Source organism: Moschus berezovskii, chromosome 5 (genome assembly GCF_049115385.1).
Source record: "Moschus berezovskii isolate FMDL1 chromosome 5, NW_MosBer_1.0, whole genome shotgun sequence".
Taxonomy (NCBI): Eukaryota; Metazoa; Chordata; class Mammalia; order Artiodactyla; family Moschidae; genus Moschus; species Moschus berezovskii.
Genome location: NC_142464.1, coordinates 126,577,825 through 126,597,259, shown reverse-complemented (window position 1 = coordinate 126,597,259; position 19,435 = coordinate 126,577,825). Strand labels below are relative to the sequence as shown.

At 57.3% G+C, this 19,435-nt stretch overlaps 1 protein-coding gene across 1 annotated transcript in view; it reads right to left on the bottom strand.

Annotated features, from left to right (window-relative positions):
• The window catches only part of GAK (cyclin G associated kinase), a 50,394-nt gene that overhangs the window by 24,971 nt on the left and 5,988 nt on the right, over positions 1 to 19,435 (bottom strand). The window contains exons 2-10 of the mRNA XM_055435203.2: positions 13,284 to 13,345; positions 12,600 to 12,659; positions 11,615 to 11,729; positions 9,506 to 9,648; positions 5,526 to 5,651; positions 4,550 to 4,639; positions 3,251 to 3,386; positions 2,920 to 3,032; positions 1,380 to 1,437 (exon numbers count right to left, since the gene is read on the bottom strand). Coding sequence (XP_055291178.2) covers positions 1,380 to 1,437; positions 2,920 to 3,032; positions 3,251 to 3,386; positions 4,550 to 4,639; positions 5,526 to 5,651; positions 9,506 to 9,648; positions 11,615 to 11,729; positions 12,600 to 12,659; positions 13,284 to 13,345 — 903 coding nt within the window. The remainder of the gene's footprint in view (positions 1 to 1,379; positions 1,438 to 2,919; positions 3,033 to 3,250; positions 3,387 to 4,549; positions 4,640 to 5,525; positions 5,652 to 9,505; positions 9,649 to 11,614; positions 11,730 to 12,599; positions 12,660 to 13,283; positions 13,346 to 19,435) is intronic.

The window sequence follows — 19,435 nt, the reverse complement described above, 5'->3', positions numbered from 1 at the left end:
GTGTCCCTCCACCCAGCCATGTCCCTCAACCAGGGCCTGGTGTCCTCCACCTGGCTGCCTGCGTGCCACACCCCAGCACTGGAACGAACTGGGTTGAAGTGAACCCAGAGCAGAACCTGGGTGCATCAGCAAGTCAGAGCCTCTGGTCACGTGAGGCTGTTCCCACGTCCCAGACATTCACCCAAATCACTCCCAGCTCCTGCTGGGCACCAACAGGGACCCCGCCTCTGACAAACATATGCTGGAGCCCAGTGGGGGTGACCAGGCTGGTACATAAGGTACGAACATGCCCACAGACAGAGGTTGCAGATGTGCAGGGAGGGGAGGGGAGGGAGTGAGAGCAGGGCTGTGTGCAGCACGGGACGGCCACGGCAGCCCCGCTCTGCTGGTCTGCAGGGCAACTGGCCCCTAGCGGCAGTCCTGACAAGGCCAGAGCAGTGGCCCACGAAGGCCCCGAGACCAGGGTCCAGGGTGCGGCTGCACTGCGGTCGTGAATGCAGAAGTTGGGGTGAGGACAAAAAAGCGGGTCCACATGCACCCATGCAGGGGGCCTGTGGCCTCTGGATCCAGTGGCAGCGCCTGTGTGATACCTATGCCAGCCCTCTGCCCCGCACCCCATGTGCACATGGCGTGTTTGTCCAGGCACCTCGAGGTGGCCCCCCACATTGCGCCCCAGGGAGGCAGCTAAGCCAGAGCCACACTGGCAGACAAGGAGCCAGGACACGGGCCGGCCACCTGCCGCCGGCATCAGCCCTGGAGGCGATGAGCTGCAACATGACCCCGACAGTGAAGTGGGGATAGCCCTGGAGACACAGGGCAGAGGCGTGTCTGGAACCTTCTGGGCCAGCCGCAATCAGGGCTAGCTGCACCAGTGCCCAGAACCCCCAGGCTAACTAGCAGATCAAGAGCAACCCCCTCAGCAAACAAGTCTGAGCCGTGAGCCAAGTCCACTGGCCGCCCGCCCCCCGCCAGACCCACCTCCTCATCCGAGTCCGCCTCATGGTGAACAGAAACAGCCCCTGCGGACCCCACACAGCCGCTCTGCTCCCTCACGTACCTCCTCCAGGGCCACCCCCAGGGTCACCACAGGCTGGCCTGAAGGCACACCTGCATCTGACCGGGCAGGGGCCACACTCGCCGGAGATCTGTGTGGCTGCCCAGTTCCCCAGGGGCCCAAGGCTGAGGCAGCCCACAGGCAGGCCCACCAGAGCCCCTCAGGTGAGGCTGGGGCTCGGACGACCCAGGCCGCCCGACGGCGGGGAGCGGACAGCAGGCGCCCGGCCTCTGGCCCCTCGCCGGTCCTGAGCCTCACCGGGGGCAGCCCTGCTGAGTCTTGGAGCATCTCAGAAACCGTGAACCGGGGTCCCAGGGATACTCACCGCTGCCCATGGAGCTGGGAAGGGCTGCATGCCCATAGCCTCCATTCTGCTCCAGGAGCTGGAAAAGTGCATACTCAGGTCAGGCCAGGCACTCAGGACAGGTTGCGCACCGAGTCCACTCTTCTCCACCTGGCTCGTTACAGAACCACCAAGGAATCCCCCAGGGTCTCGATGAGTCCTGGACCCCAGGGCTGATCCATGCGGCCACCCAGGCACACTGTTCTGTTCACAACACAGGCAGCAGCCGTGAACCCAGCCCACCCACCGAGGCTGCAGGCCTGCCATTGACAGAACACAGCATGGGGACCCATGGAGGCTCAGGCGGGATGACCACCACGAAGTGCAGCTGCAGAGCACACTGTGTGTCCCGTGGGCTGAGCCTGAGGCCACACCAGCTGCCGTCGCAACACCACAACCGCCCTGGAGACCCGAGGCACCCCGCGACGGGCCAAGACGAGCCCACTCGAGGGCCAGCCTCGCGCTCATCCGGCCAGAGCAACTGCAGCTCCGTGTCCACTCTACAAACTACGCAAAAGTTGCTTTGAAGTCTCCTGTGGAGTTTCACAGAGCATCCTTACCCTCAGATTAACACATCACATTAGACCCAAAAAACACTGTATCACGGTCTCTACGGTATGTGATGAGCTGAAAGTGGTCAGTGACAAATGGAATGCTCCCAGAAGGCTTAAAAGTAACACCCACGAAGCGTCAGGCACATGTGTCTTAGCTCAACTGTGTCATTTACTCAGAAATCAGAAACTTTTGTTTTGTTGTTTCATCAGCTTCCTGAAAACACAGGGCACCTCCACACCACCTCGGAAGCTGCAGGGAATGTGCTCTGTGGCACCAGGGCCAGGCTGTGGGGATCGTGCTCAGAGGCGCCAGGGCCAGGCCGCAGCACACAGAGCCTCTGGCTCCCCTACTCCTTCCCCATGGGCTCCTGCTTATCGGTCCAATCCGGCCTCCTACCCGGTGCTTTCCTGGTCTCAGAGTCCATCGGGGCTGGTGTGCCCCTGCTGCCCCGAGGACCAGCTGACTTCTCCGGGCAGAAGAACCCCACAGGAGGGTGCAGGGCTGGGCTGCTGTCTAGCCCACAGGTCCTGGGTTCTAGACGCACTGAGAGCAGCACGTGCTCGTGAGCCCCAGCAGAAGCGGCCTGTGCCCTTCCTCAGGCACCTCCCTGTGGAGCCGTCCCTGGGGGCACACGCGGGCTGGCTGCCCCTGGGTCTTGGGCCCAAACGCCACCCGAGACTCAGCCCACCCGGGGCCCAGGTTCTCCGGGAAGACCACAGGGCAGCCCAGGCCGACCTGCCTCAGCGGCCCTCTCCTCCTCACCGCTGGCCTCTCTGAACCTCACCCGCTCTGAACCTTTGAGCCCCGCCCCGGGCTCTGTCTCCCGGATCCAGGAACCCCACAGGGCGGCACCCTGCCCCTCAGGCGACCCTGGGGGTTCCTCCGTCCACAAGAGTTGAGTGGAGCCGGACCTCTGGCTCTAAAGTGACACAGACAGCATCATCGCAAGCAGCACGCAGAGGCCCACCTCGGTGATGGGCGACTTGGGGTTCACGTTGCGGGCAGCCGCGATCTCCTGGAGCTGGTTGACCAGCTCGGTGACGGACAGCCGCTCCTCCGGGTTGACCTTGAGCATGGCACCTACGGCAGAGGCAGAGCTCATCCTAAGGGCGGCCGGGCTGGGGCCCCAGGCAGGCAGCACCCCCCGCTCTGCAGGGCAGTGGGCCCTGGAGGCCCATGTCTTGCTTACACTGCTGATTTTAAAAGCAAGCGGGGAAGGATGATGTGAAGAACAAGATCAGCAGAAGCTGCCACTCAGGACATGTGCTCAGGTTGGGGTGTGCTGTGCGGGGACTTACGGATGAGGCCGTGGAACACGGAGTAGCGCGTGTCGTCGGTGGGGATTGCGTACTTCCCGTTGACGATACGAAGCTTCGCCCCGTCCTCAAACGGGTGCTGCCCGAAGCAGAGCAGGTACAGGATGCAGCCCAGGGCCTGCAGAGACAGGGAGGCCTGCCGGCTCTACCCCGTTCTGCCTTGCCTGCTGGCCACGGTCCACACTCGTGGGGCGCAGACCGGCCAGGTCAGCGCAGCCAACAAAGCCCAACCCTCCGTTCTTTGAGGAGGTCCTTTCGAGACACCTAGCTCCCACCCCAGGGGGGATCTACCCGCCAAGCAGTTGTGCTGAGGGCGAGTGGCAGGGCCTCCTCTGGGCTCGTGCTGAGCGCTAGGGACAAGTCGGGGCTGCCGGCCCCGCACCCAACGTCGGTGTCCCCTCCCTGCCTCTGCCACAGCACCTACCACAGGAGGACAGGAAACCCAGACTGTCCAGCACGCTGAGGGGAGTGAGGCCCATGTGGAACCCAGACCAGGCCAAGCCCCGCCTTCCAGCTCACACATGTGGTCCTTGGGCTGGGACAGGCTGAGCGTGTCCACGTGGAGTCGACCAGCTCACATGTGTCCACCAGTCTCCACTCATCAGCACAGGGGTTCCCCCACAGCGGCGCCGCCAGTTGTGGGCCTGATAGGCCTGGACGGGAGCCCTGAGGCGGGGGTTCAGGGCCCCCGAGTCCTGCTCTTAGGGCACCAGGGAGGCCACAGGGCACTTCGGATGGGCAGGAGCAGTGCTCCCCAAACTCCAAGGCCTAATGTTGAACTAAGGGATCAGCAGACACCCGCCCAGTCAGGCCCCACGTTCAGCGTGCACAGGGACCGCCCTCCACCAACAGGTCATGTCCCAGAGGACGGGCCTGACCTCCCCAAGACCCCGTGAGGCCGCGGGCCCAGTCTCAGCTCCCGCATCACCAGGTCAGCGCACAGCAGCAAGGCCATCCAGAAGGCCCAGCGCTAGCCACGCAGACTGTGGCTCTGTGAAGCCTGGCCGACAAAGGGGCTCAGACCAGACAAGCTCAGGTCCAGGGAGGAATGCCCCGTCTCGGGCCGGGTCTGGGCAACCCCGGGCTCCGCCCCTCAGCACCCGGCTATCAGCGCGTGTCCGCTAACGACGCCACAAGGGCCACAGAAGAGGAGAAAAAACCACCGGAGGAAAGGAAGAGCCAAGGAAGAGGAAGGGAAGCCGAGGGCCGGGAGGCCGCAGCCTCACCCAGGGCCCCAGGGGGCCGGTCAGGCTGCCCAGGTACACGGGCCAGCAGCCTTACCCAGATGTCCTGCTTCTCGCCGATCGGGAAGTTTGAGTACAAGTCCACAATTTCCGGCGTCCTGTACATGGGCGTCGTGTTCCTGGTGATCTGAAGAGAGGAGAATGTGTCAGAAGAAAAGGCACACGCTTGTCACAGCTGCTGTGGCAACCCCGGGCCGCAGGACCTGGCGCCGGTCAGGAGGGCTGGCCAGGGCAGTCACACGAGGTTCTGATGGGGGCCCTGGAGCGTGCTGAGCACACAGAATCAGCACCACGGACATGAAGAATTGGCAACCATGACAGCGGCACCTAGGGGTCCTCGTGAACCACCGACAGCAGAGGAGGGTGCGTGGCGGGCAGGGGTTGCGAGGCTACAGGACCTGCTCCAGGAGCTGTGACCCGGAGCCCCAGGGCGCGCTACAGACCAGCCCCCAGGTTCACTGCCCGTCCGCTGGCAGAGCATGCGTCTGCAGTCCTGAGATGCGGGTGCTCCCCAGGGAGCGCGGTCTCCAGAGCGGCAGCGGGGAATGGGCACTGCCCGTGGCGGCCCTGCCTGCTCATCTCGTGCTGCTCTCTCTGCCAGTTCGGGTTCCGGGGCCATCTGCGAGCTCATGCTCCCAGCACAAGAGCGCAGGGTGAGTGTGCAGACAGCCGCCCCACCCCGGACGTGTCTGTGTCCACTCAGCGCCACCTGCTGTTGAACTCGCCCACCAGGCTCCCTGGGGGCTCCTGTGGTTAACCTCCAAACCACCCTGAAGGCAGGTTTTTACATGATGCTTTAAAGTGCCACGTTTGGGATAACTAAAACCCTTCAGGTGGACAGAGGTGATGGCTGCACTTCGACGTGGATATACGTAGGGCCACTGGACCACACGCTTAAAAACGGTTATGGTGAGAAATTTTACGTTGCATACTTTGCCACATCAAGAAAAAAGCAAGGGAAGAGCCAGCCGTGGCAGGCATGGTGGTGGTGGTGTTCCGGCTGCCACACTCACCTCCTCCTCCACCAGGGCCCGGCGCTGGGCACTCCAGCTGTAGTCCGGGTAGTGCGAGATGGTCGTGGCACTGCCGAAGTCGCACAGCTTGATGGTCCCCTGGTTACTAAGCAGTAAGTTTTCCACCTGCAAAGTTCCAGGACACAGTCTGTGAGGCTGGGCGGTAGGCTGCACTGTGGACAGCAGGGAGCTGGGCAGGCAGGGGCCCAAAAGGCAGACCGGCCAGGGGGTCTTCTAGGCAAAGGGGACACTCCTTTCTGACCAAAATTGGTGTGTGTACCTTAAAATGGGACACTCGGATAAACAAATGGAAGTTAAAATCCACCACAAATCAAAGATAACCTAGTCATGGAGGATGCATACAATGAGCTCGCAGAAAACTGAAAAGATGAGAAGAAGTAACACACCAGGTAAAAGGCACCAAACACATTAACAGCTGAGGAAGAAACCAAACAAAAGGTACGGAGAAGACCTCTCACTCGGAAACTGTGCACAGGTGAGATCTTAAACCCGCATCAAACAGGGACCTGGACTCTCCTCCCAACAAGAGGGCACAGACCTGCCTGCAGCTCAGGAGCCAGTCCCACCACCAGCCCACTCGCCACGGGGGGCTCTACTCCTCCACTGCCTGGGAAGAGTCAGGAGACCAGGACTCCATGACCCAGGTCGTGAGCACCTTTACAAACCCAGCAGCCAGGATGTCTCCAGCCTGTCAGCCCCTCTCTCGGAAGGGGAGTCACGGCAACTCCAAGCAGAAGCTGGCTCTGAGCCAAACAATCACAGGCCACCTCGCTTCCCTGCGCTTCTCACACAGGCAGGCCTGTGCCGGCCCCGCGTCCGCGCAGCTGCAGGCGCCTTTTCCGGACAGCATCTGCTCACTTTGTGCCTGTCTCCATGTCCCTCCGATAACCCTGAAACGCGTCAGATGTTCCGTCACTACCGCTTGTGCTGCTGAATCTGTGGTCAGTGGCCTTTGATGTTACTATGAGACCCGCTGAAGGGCTCCAACGACGGTCAGCACTTTCAGCAATCAAGTATTTTTAACTGAAAAGATGGACACTGTCTTTTGGGCATAATGCGCTGCACGTTAACAGACCCCGTAGTAGTATGAACGTAACTAACAGGTGCTGGGAACCAGGGTGCCCGCACAGCTCGCTTTGCTGGGTCTCGGCTCGGGTAGAGACACCAAGAGCTAATGTGCCGCACGGTCCGGGGGACCCGCTCTGGTACAGAGGCCGGGGAGCAGCAAGGCTGGGCGGTGAAGACCCCTCAAGAGGAGCCAAGACAACTCACGCCAAACATAAGGAACGCCCGAGGGAGTGAAAGAGCAGCCACAGGAGTGCGGTCTGCCCCGCCAGCACTGACACGGGGCTGCCCCACAGGACACCAGGTCCCCAAGGACAGGGCGAGGCAGGCAAACCCCGCACCAGGAGGAAAGGCCAGCAGAATGCACACACACCACCAGGGGCCGGCCACGCACAGGCACAGGGGCCGCAGTGGGGTGTCCACTGCAGAGACAGCCTCTGGCACCCAGGGATGAGGGTGCCCTGGGACAGGGGCCACCACGGTATGGAGGGGGGCGTGGAGGGCGGGCCCAGCACCGAGGCCCTGCTCATAGAGGCCCCCCCTGAGGCGGAAGAGGCTGAAATCATGAGGCCAAGCATACAGGCTGTGGGGCTCCACTCGCAGGACGGCCGGCGGGGCACCAGGAAACCCACACGGAAGAGGACGCAGAGCTGTGACAGGCCTGCCATTCGCGTCCAGGGTTCCTGGGTCCTCTCTGCCCCTCCACGGAGCACCACCCCAAGACCCCCATGGACAGACCATAGGGAGTCAAGAAGGGGTCCCCACACGGCACCAGCAGCCATGGACCTGGCACACAGGCACTGAGCAGTCCGTCCCAGGCTGAGCTGTCATCCTTCAAGCTTTTCATGTTCCTGAGCCACAGAGGAGCCCACCACCTGCCGAGGACGGTGCTGCTCCAGAGGTTCAAGATGCCCCAAGAGGAAACGGGAAAGCTGGCCACAGGCTGTATGTGCAAGAAGCAAAGCAAGGTTCCTGGCAGGAAGGGGCATATCTTAGCAAGTTGGACCGGGGAGGGTAGAGGGGGCCTGCTGCCACACTGAGCCACAGTGAGAGTCAGGGCCCTGGTTCCGCGGATGCTGGATTATTCTTAAAATAAAGCCACAGACCATGGAAGACATCCATAGCATGTTCCACTTAAAAAACACTATTGTAAGAATGTACAAAAACCAACCGACAGACAAAAGAGAAAAAGGCAAAAGACACCCAGCTAACTGAAAAATGAGGACGCTGATGAGCACAAACACAAAAACACCCATCATCACACAACACAATCCCATCATCGCACCGGAGAACACAGTCCCATCATCGCACCAGAAAACACAGTCCCGTCATCGCACCAACAGTCCCATCATCACTCCAGAAAACACAGCCCCATCATCACACCAGAAAACACAGCCCCATCATCGCACCAGAAAACACAGTCCCATCATCACACCAGAAAACATCGCACCAGAGAACACAGTCCCATCATCACACCAGAGAACACAGTCCCATCATCGCACCGGAAAACACAGTCCCGTCATCGCACCGGAAAACACAGTCCCGTCATCGCACCAGAGAACACAGTCCCAGCATCACACAACACAGTCCCATCATCACACAACACAGTCCCATCATCACACCAGAGAACACAGTCCCGTCATCGTACCAGAAAACACAGTCCCATCATCACACCAGAAAACACAGTCCCATCATCGCACCAGAGAACACAGTCCCGTCATCGCACCAGAGAACACAGTCCCAGCATCCCACAACACAGTCCCATCATCACACAACACAGTCCCATCATCACACCAGAGAACACAGTCCCGTCATCGCACCAGAGAACACAGTCCCGTCATCGCACCAGAGAACACAGTCCCGTCATCGCACCAGAGAACACAGTCCCGTCATCGCACCAGAGAACACAGTCCCGTCATCGCACCAGAAAACACAGTCCCAGCATCACACAACACAGTCCCATCATCACACAACACAGTCCCATCATCACACCAGAGAACACAGTCCCGTCATCGCACCAGAGAACACAGTCCCGTCATTGCACCAGAGAACACAGTCCCGTCATCGCACCAAAAAACACAGTCCCAGCATCACACAACACAGTCCCATCATCACACAACACAGTCCCATCATCACACCAGAGAACACAGTCCCGTCATCGCACCAGAGAACACAGTCCCGTCATCGCACCAGAGAACACAGTCCCGTCATCGCACCAGAGAACACAGTCCCAGCATCGCACCAGAGAACACAGTCCCGTCATCGCACCAGAAAACACAGTCCCGTCATCACACCAGAGAACACAGTCCCGTCATCGCACCAGAGAACACAGTCCCGTCATCGCACCAAAGAACACAGTCCCAGCATCGCACCAGAGAACACAGTCCCGTCATCGCACCAGAAAACATAGTCCCGTCATCACACCAGAGAACACAGTCCCGTCATCGCACCAGAAAACACAGTCCCAGCATCACACAACACAGTCCCATCATCACACCAGAGAACACAGTCCCATCATCACACCAGAGAACACAGTCCCATCATCACACCAGAAAACACAGTCCCATCATCACACCAGAAAACACAGTCCCATCATCACACCAGAAAACAGTCGTGAGCACGAAGCCCCTCCCCGCACTGGCGGCACCAGGAGGGAGGGCACCCAGGCGCATGGCAGCCCCGTGGGGAAGCGCTCCTGCCCGGCGCCCAGCAGCAGGCGGACAGCACTCCTGCCCAGAGCAACCCAGCGGACGTCACCCCCTCCCGGCTCCACGCAGGGGTCCACTCCACACCCTCACCCGCAGGTGAGAGCACTCAGCTGGGGACGGGGTGGGGGGGGCCAGCCTGAGCGCAGGAGGGCTGCCGGGCAGCGGGGTGGGCGGGCGGGGCCGTACCTTGAGGTCCCTGTGGATGACGGGCGGCTTCTGCCTGTGCATGTGCTGCACCGCCCGGCACGTCTGGTAGAAAATCTTCAGGACGGTGTCGCATGACAGCGGACCTTTCGATTCAACTTTTTTTAAAAATTCCACCAGCTGCCCTAAAAGAGAATCAAACTCACATCACCAGGGAACTGCAGAGGTGAGTGCCCGGGCCTGCTGCCTCCTACACCCGCTGTGGTGCTGCCCTGCCCTCTGGCCAGCACCTGGTCAGGGTTACAGAGCCCTGGAGGGGAAGTCTGCCCGCAGCAGCAGAGGCCTCCGACATGGAGCCTTTGTGACACGGCAACTGCGGGGACCACGACCCCGCACGTGCATGTCCTGGCAGACACCTCTGGAGAAACAGCCACTGAGCTTCCCTAGGTAACAGCGGTCCTCGAGTGTTCACCTGAGATCTCAGCGGGTACGTCCTCCACGCGGCACAGAAAGGATGGCCAGGCTCTGGGCCCCCAACCCAGGCTGCCCCTCGAGGGGGCCCCGCCTCAAGGCGCTCCTTCCTGCCTCTGGCACCGGGACCTGAATCCTGCTGGAACTGGCTGGAGCCCGGGGCCACTGGCCCTCTCCACAGGGGCTCCCTCCACAACCGTGTGCTGTCTTTGCTGGGCCAGCTTCCCAGGACCCACTACTCACCTGCCTTGGTACCCCAATCCCGCTCCTGCCCTGGACGTCCCAAAGCCTCTTCCAAGAGCCCTACCTGCACACCCCTGACCAGGGTCCCAGGCTGCCTCTGCTCCCAGAGGTGAGCTCCGCATGTTATGGGACCCCTGGCCCCACTGGACGTGGAACCAAAGGGCCCCGTGACCAGCACTCTCCCCACTCCCTGCAGCCCCTGTCCGGCCCTCAGGAAGCCTCCCGGGGGCGCATGTGAAGGTGCAGGGCGCGGACGCAGCAGGCCTGCAGGCAGGAGCCTGCTCCATGAGCTCACATGTGACGCTATCTTCAGTGAGCAGGTACCTCCTTCTTGCAGGTGAAAGACAGCGACGCCAGCTAAGCGAAGTGCCCAGCCTGAGCCGAGCACCCTTGCCGCACTGAGGACCCGGGAGAGGAGCCCGCGAGCACGGCCAGCACCAGACAGGACCCCGAACACCAGTCCCCACAGGAGCCCAGGCGCCCATGCTGCTGGGACAAAAGCACCCTGCACCCCGGGTCTTGGGTTCTCCACCTGGGCTGGGGTCCTGGTCCCCTCCACTCAGGGTGGGGATCCTGTACTCCTGGCTGAGGTTCCCAAGAACTGCCCCCACATCCATCGCACCCCATTTCTGCTCTTCTTCGCAGAAAGAGGCCCGCACCCACAGCCCCCGTCCTCTTCCTGGGACATGCCTCTGGGGGCTGTGACCCCTCGGGGTGCTTTCCTTCCTCCCTTCCAGGGAGCCCCCTGCCTCAGTCTCTCCCGCTCTCCCCTGGCCTCACGGCAGCCCCACGTGCTGCCTGTGACGGAGGGACAAGCAGGGAGTCTGGGGGCTCCTGCCCAAGCTCCAGGCCCTCTGGCCAGTCCTCTGTGCCTGCCGGGCCTCAGAAGTCCTGCCCAGCTCCGAGAGCTGTCTTGCCCACACGGGTCCAGCACAGGGCAGAGGTTCAGTGCGGGGCTGAGAGGAGCCCAATGCTCCAGGCGGGGACCCTGCTTCTGCCGCTGACAAAAGCCTCACCCCTCCTGTGGAGCCAGGCACTACTGCCAGCCCACTCGCCCACTCTGCCCCAAGAAGTCGTGAGAAAGCACCGGCTCCCCACTGCTGTCATTGAACACAAGCCTTCCTCTCAGAACATAGCAAGTGCGACAGCCTTGAGTTGGTGACGGCGCAGGCCCACCTCCGCGGCCCCACCCACCCCGCCCACTTCCAGCCACAGCTGCTAACCCTAACCCTAACACTAACCCTGCCGGCACAGCCGCCCCTCCGCAGCCCCAGTTCTGCTCTCAGCCAGGCACGGGGGTGAGCGGGTGGATGCAGCCACTCAAAGAGCTCCCGCCAGACAGGGATCCACTCTCTCCCTGACGACAACCGCGTCTCTGGAGAGGAGACCCCAGGAGCCATCCACCTGCGGGGCGGTCCCAAGCCGCGGGCACCTCACCTCTGCAGAGTTCCATGAGCAGCAGGAACTCCGCCTGCCCAGTGTCCGACTCCTCTTTTCCTATCGATGCTGCAGAACAAAACTGGACAATGTTTGGGTGGCCTGAAAGTTTTTTCTGCGGGTGTCTCGTTAAAGGAGAATGCGTAAGTCTGCATGTTTAAAAACAAATACATACATAATATTAAGACACTGAAGTCAGACTGACTCCAACCAAGGACAAACTCAGTGCATGACCACAAAACCAGCACGGGGAGCAGGTGGACGGCAGCCAGGAGGACAGGAGACACGGACACAAGGGAAGGGCAGGCGCTGAAGGACCCTGCCGGCCACACACCTGGCCGGGGCAGGGTGGCGTAGCAGGTAGCGGGTGTGGCGCAGCAAGGCTGCAGGAGGCCACGGGAAGCCCAGCGCGGTGAGGACCCTCAGGCCCGGGGCCTGGCAGGCTCACCGTGCACAGAGCTTCGAGATGGAGGAGAAAAGATTCCAACAGCGAAGGGCAAGACCCCAGTTCCAGGGGAACGCGTGTGGGAGTGGAGAGCCAAGCCAAACAAGCCCACTGATCCAGGCACTATGCACGGACGCCCAGGGCCCCTGCCCTCGGGGAAGGGTGAAGGCACCAGGGGGCTGCTCAGAGAACACGGAGCCCACGGGAGACAGGGCTGGCGAGGAGCTGAGGGAAAAACTACTGGCTGGGAGCCGGGCACCGCATCAGGTCACTGGGCAAGTGGCAGGGCAGAGGCAGGGAGCTGCCCACCCCCAGCTTGAGACCTCTTGGTTGCTCCCAATGCTATAAATCTCTTACCATTACTCTGAGAGCAAAGAACAAGGAAGAAAACTCCTTCCTACTAGACACGGGCTACGGGCAAGTCCAGTGAAGCAAACACAGGGAGGGCGTCACTGAGCAGCCGGCAGCCGGGGGCAGCCACAGCTGGCCGCAGGCCTCCCTGCGGGACCATGCTCGTGCCCAGTCCCTGGAAAAGGATACCATGAAACACACTTCCTGAATAATGGCTCTGTTCTTCTCCTCTTCATTGGACAGCAGTCTCTGTAGCGGGAAATAACGGAGGAGGGAGATTAAAGGACTCACCGAGCACACACAGTGCGTCTAAGGGCTGCCCCCGCCTGCCTGTGTGTTAACACCTGACCCACAGAGAAACCTGACAAGTTAAAGGACCTCAGAAATGGTCCTTTGTGATCCAAGGACATAAGAAAAACTAAAAGCAGGAGGCTTCTCACCCAGCAGGCTGGAGGAAAATAAGAGATGTGGGTCTACCTCTGGACCCCAGAGTCCAAGTGCATGCCCCAGTCCAGCCACACCCCAAGACGGTCACTGGCCCTGAGGCCAAGCAGGCCCCCTGAGAGTCTCATAACAGACCACAGAGTGCACCCAGCACCCCACCCGAGAGCCCGGCTCACAGACACACTGTGCACGCGTCACTTTCAAATGCCTGGTATTCCCGGAACCCTTACTTTGGCAGCTCTGACTCCCCTCCCCTGGCCACCCAAAGCTGAGACCCACAGCTTTCAAGTCCTCTCAGACTGCAGAAGAGGCAAGTGAAAACAAGCAGACACAGACCGTAGAAAAGAAACATAAGCCAAAGCGGCGGGATAAACCTCTGCAGACAGCGTCACCTGGAGAGACCCACAAAACCTTTGTCCCCTGTGTTACCTTCAATGCATACTCTCTGCCACTTCCCAGATCTTGAGCTTCATACACAAATGCAAACCCTCCTGAAAATTAGAAAAATACATATCAGTTTCATTTAACGCTTGGCTTTAAAAATACCTTGACCGAGAAAGGCACAAACTGGACTGTGGCTGGGAGTCCGTTCCACTGTGAGGGTGGCCCTGGGTCACGTGGCCGCCTTCTGCACACCCTGTTCGCAGAGAGACCAGGGCAGGAGGATCAGCACGAGCGACGAGCCAGCGCTCTGCAAACACGTAAGTGACGCGCATCACACACAAACGTGGATGAGAGAATTCCCGACAGATTGTTAATTCTACATAAAACAAATGCTAGCAAATCAAACCCAACAACTATAAAAAAGGGTAGCACATCACAACTAAGTACAGTTGGTTTAATCAGTGTAACTCTGTTATTTTCAGTTTGACTTCTTAGTCTTTTCCAGCTTCCTACGGTGGAAAATTTCACCATGAAATTTAAAAGTCTCAGCAAACGGGAACAGAAGGACAGTTGCTCAGCCTGATGAAGGCATCTCTGGAAGCCCCTCCGTGAACAGCACACTCAGGGTGGGGGGCCTGACGCTTCCCTCTGAGGCCAGGGCAGGGCAGGCATCAAGCCTGTTCTCACCACTGCCATTCAGTATCACGCTGGAAGCACTGGTCAGTGGAATCAGGCAAGAAAAGAAATCAACGGCATCCAGACTGAGCAGACAACACACAACACGACTGTCAGTGCAGACGTGCCAATCCCGACGCCCTCACACTACTGTCAGTAATAACTGAGTCTAAGGAGGATGTGGGATGCAAGAGCAAAATACAAAATATCACCCACTGTGATGAACCCGACACGGCAAACAGGATGACCCACAGATGAAAACCATGACAAACGGACCGCTCTAAAGACGGTTTTCACTGGTGTCTGGAAACACTGCTGAGAGCTTGAAAACGCAAGTCGCCAGCTGGACTTCGCAAACCAAACGTCTGGCAAAGGACCTCTATGCAGAAAACATACAGAAGATCCAAAGTTACGTTCAACAACATTTTAAGGGGCAAAATATATGTAAAGACACTCAACCAAGATAAACAGCTGTCAAGTAACCACATGAAAAAATGTCATTATCCATGAGGGATATGCATATTTAAACCACAAGGACACTCAGTTCAGTTCAGTTCAGTCGCTCAGTCGTGTCCGACTGTCCGCGACCCCATGAATCACAGCACGTCAGGCCTCCCTGTCCATCACCAACTCCCGGAGTTCACTCAAACTCATGTCCACAGAGTCGGTGATGCCATCCAGCCATCTCATTCTCGGTCGTCCCCTTCTCCTCCCGCCCCCAACCTTTCCCAGCATCAGAGTCTTTTCCAGTGAGTCAACTCTTCACATGAGGTGGCCAACGTATTGCAGTTTCAGCTTTAGCATCAGTCCTTCCAATGAACACCCAGGATTGATCTCCTTTAGAATGGACTGGTTGGATCTCCTTGCAGTACAAGGGACTCTCAAGAGTCTTCTCCAACACCACAGTTCAAAAGCATCAATTCTTCGGTGATCAGCTCTCTTCACAGTCCAACTCTCACATCCATACATGACCACGGGAAAAACCATAGCCTTGACTAGACGGACCTTTGTTGGCAAAGTAATGTCTCTGCTTTTTAATATACTATCAAGGTTGGTCATAACTTTCCTTCCAAGGAGTAAGCGTCTTTTAATTTCATGGCTGCAATCAGCATCTGCAGTGATTTTGGAGCCCCAGAAAATAAAGTCTGACACTGTTTCCACTGTTTTTCCATCTATTTCCCATGAAGTGATGGGACCAGATGCCATGATCTTTGTTTTCTGAATGTTGAGCTTCAAGCCAACCTTTTCACTCTCCTCTTTCACTTTCATCAAGAGGCTCCTTAGTTCCTCTTCACTTTCTGCCATAAGGGTAGTGTCATCTACATATCTAAGGTTATTGGTATTTCTCCCAGCAATCTTGATTCCAGCTTGTGCTTCTTCCAGCCCAGGGTTCCTCATGATGTACTCTGCATATAAGTTAAATAAGCAGGGTGACAATATACAGCCTTGACATACTCCTTTTCCTATTTGGAACCAGTCTGTTGTTCCATGTACAGTTCTGACTGTTGCTTCCTGACCTGCATATAGGTTTCTCAAGAGGCAGGTCAGGTGGTCTGGTATTCCCATCTCTTTCAGAATTGTCCAGTTTATTGTGATCCACACAGTCAAAGGCTTTGGCATAGTCAATGAAGCAGAAATAGATGTTTTTCTGGAAGTCTCTTGCTTTCTCCATGATCCAGCGGATGTTGGCGATTTGATCTCTGGTGCCTCTGCCTTTTCTAAAACCTGCTTGAACATCTGGGAGTTCACGGTTCACATATTGCTGAAGCCTGGCTTGGAGAATTTTGAGCATGACTTTACTAGCGTGTGAGATGACCATATACCTATTAGAACATCTAAACATTTTAAAACCAACGTACCAAGTATTGATTGAGGTGTGGAGCAACTGCACGCTTGTACACTGCTCATAAGAATTCAGAACGGTATCATCATTTTGGAACACAGTTTGGAGAGTTCTTCAAAAGCTAAACACCCACCAACTCGACAGCTGTGCCATCACATTGTGAGTATTTACCCAGGAAAAACAAATGCACACGTCCTCACAAAGACTCGGACACGCATGTTCATAGCAGCCCCAGCGGGAACAACCCATGTCCGTCAAGGGCGAGTGGACGGAGCGGCCTCCTCGCGTGACCAGACGCGCTGCTGCATGCAGCGGCACGACCGCGAGCGGCCACGCTGAGCAGCGGAGTCAGGAAAGGAGCGCAGCTGCGCTCACAGGAGCCAGGGAGCACAGAGCCGCCACAGTGAGAGACAGCAGCCGCGCGGTGGCCGGCGGGGGGACACCACGAGGTGAGGGGTCGCTCACCACCTCCCAGCGACAGCTGTGCAGACACACCTATACACACAGACACACACAGGACACACCTGCAGTGTTCTGATACAGATGCAGAGTTACTGTCACTTTTATCTCAACATAGCTGTTGCAACATTAAATAAGTTCATATGAAACACAGATGAAAGGAATACATGAAACTCCAGGAAACACAAATAGGAAAACAGGTGGCTCCACGGGCGAATCCTATCCAACCTGTAAGTGAAGAAGCACAACACTCTTACACGAAGTCTGTGCTGAGAGGGGAGAGCAGTTCCCAGAGTCTTTTTCGAGGCAGAAAAAACAATAAGCACACAATTAGAGATCAAAATCACTCATTAACACAGAAATCAGAAACCATCAGAAAGCACGAGGCGTGTTTCTGGCAATACGCAGTGAGGACAGTACGTTATGGCCACCGAGGAATGCCAGGCGGACAGCCACCGTGGCACATACCGTGGGCAGAGGGGCAGGCCACCTCGACAGGCACCGAGAAAGCTGCTGCCCACATGCAACATCCCGTCAGGATCCTTCAAAACAATGCAATTTCAATACGGCAAACTAGGAACTGAAGCAGAAAATAACAGCTAACACAAGACTTAGAGGCCCTCTCTAAGATCAAGAACAAAGCAAGGATTTCTGCTGCTCTCAGAGCCGTTAACACAACATATTACCGGTGAGCCTAACAGTGCAAGAACGCTAGAAAAATAAACGGAAAAACTAAGACTGCTTTTATTTGCAGATAATAAGACTATGCAACAAACACTCCTAAGGACTCCACCAGAAACGTCCAGGACAGAAGGGCAACCTCAGTGGGGCTACTGGATCCTTGGTGCCGTCCTCAGGCCTCCGCTGCAGCCAGGCCGATACCACCGCGCCTCCTCAGACACCGAGCCCACGACTGCCGGGAGCCACCCCGGGGCCGCAGCCCTGCAGGGCCTGGCCCGACTCCCCCGACTCACTCCCCTGACTCACCCCCCACGCCCCCACCCTGCTTCTCCTCCCCAGCATTCTCTGATACCCGATTCTATCCGGATACTCGTTCACTGTCTCTCCCACTAGGCTGTGAGCTCGAAGCAGAAATGTTGTCCGAGTTGTCTGCATTTCCGTCACAGGCACCCAGGACTGTGTCTGACATGATGGGTAACCAGAACGGTGTGTTGAGCAAACCAGCAGATCACTACGACAAACTCTTCAGATGAAAACACCGTCACTTATATCCAACATCGCCCACAGAAGATCACGCACTGTCTGATCAGGGCACACGCAGAGGAAGCAGGGAGATGAGCCGGAAGGACGCGCTCTGGTCACGGCGGTGCTGCCTCTAAGGGGGCACAGAGACGCGGCGGGCCAGGGCATCAGCGGAGCCCTGACGCATCCGTGGCGCTTCACTGTCTAGCCAAGGTCTGGAACCGAAGACGACTTTTTTAAAGTTGGTGGTGGTTTAGTTAAGTCGTGTCCGATTCTTTCAACCCCATAGGCTGTAGCCTGCCAGGCTCCTCTGTCCATGGGATTCTCCAGGCAAGAATACTGGAGTGGGTTGCCATTTCCTTCTCCAAGGGATCTTTCCCACCCAGGAATCGAACCCGGGTCTCCTGCACTGCAGGCAGATTCTTTATCAACTGAGCTAGGAGGGAATCCATCTTCAAAGTTAGTATTTATTAATTCTGGATAGCAGGGATAAAGGTGTCTGTTCTGTTCTTACTCTTTCTACTTTTCTGCATTTAAACAATTTTTCCTAACTCAAAAAAAAATTTCAGATTTTGTTGTATAGCTACAGCAATGAAGGCTGTGTGGCACTGGTGGACGCAGCGTTGATCAACGGAACAAAAGAGAGAAGCCCGAGAAACAGAACCACACAAATATGCCCAGATTGCAAAAGCAGTTTCGGAAGGATGGTATTTTCAACTGGACAGCTCCACACAAAAGAAAGAACTTCACTCTAAACCTTACACATAACTCAGACCATACAAGTGTCAAACCACAAGACAGCAGAGGAGAGAACCCTGGAGATGCAGAGCTCAGCAGTTTTCAGACCAGGCAGCGAAAGCAGGATTCAGGAATGAAAAGTGACAGAACAGACTTCATCAAAGTTAGAGCCGTGGATCCACAACACACCCCATTCAGAAGCCAGAAGACAAGAAGCCTGAGAGGAAACACTTGGCAACCACACTGGACAGAGAACTCAAGAAGCTCTTAAAATTCAACAATGAAATATGATTGGAAAAGAGGCAGAGGACACAAAGAGACGTTTCATCTGAGAGGATGGGCAGGTGGAGATAAGCAAAGCATGAGCTTTTAGGGAAACGCACACTAAAGCCTCAATGGGACATCACCACACACTTGCCAGAATGACCACCAAACACAACACAAAATGCTGGCGGGGACGCAGAGAAACTGATACCTTTTTGCAACAGACTCACCTGCACCCCCCCACAAGTCACGTGTTGAAGCCCGAACCCCAACATGGCTGTATCTGGACACAGGGTGTGCAGGGAGGTGACTGAAGTTCAATGAGGTCAGAAGGTGGGGTCCCGATGCAACAGGACTGGGGTCCTCAGAGTAAGGGGGCACGAGAACAGCCAAGGGGAGAGACCTCCCTAGGAGCCTGCCAGCTCCCTGACCTCAGGCTCCAGCCAGCGGCCACAGGCAGGCGCCCCTCCGCCGACGGGCGAGCACAAACAGCATGCAGTTCTAAAACCAGGTTGGCAGCTTTCTGAAAACAAGACACCAACTGCCATGTGACCCAGTACCTGCGCACTTATTCCAAAAAAATGAAAACACAGCCATATAATAACCTGTACGTGAATGTTTATAGCAGCTTTATTTCAGATAATCAAAAAACCTGGAAACAATGCAGATGTCCTTCAGTGGCTGAGAAGCTGAGCAAACTATGATGTATCCACACCATGGACTGCTCTGCAGAGACAAAAAAAGTTAGGACACAGCAACGTGGATGGTCCCCAGAGAATCATGTGGGGTGAAAGAAGCCAGTCCTGAGAGGTTGCACGTGATCCCGTTTACACAGAATTCTTCAGAGGACAAAGGACAGAGGGGGCAGGCCGACGCTCCCCAGGGGCCCACAGGGATCCCCGTGGGGACGGACACCTGGAGCCCTGGCTGTGACCAGTTCTGCCAGACGCTGCCACTGGGTGGCGCACCGAGACCTGTCTACATCTTTTCTTTCAACTCCACACCAGTCTACAAC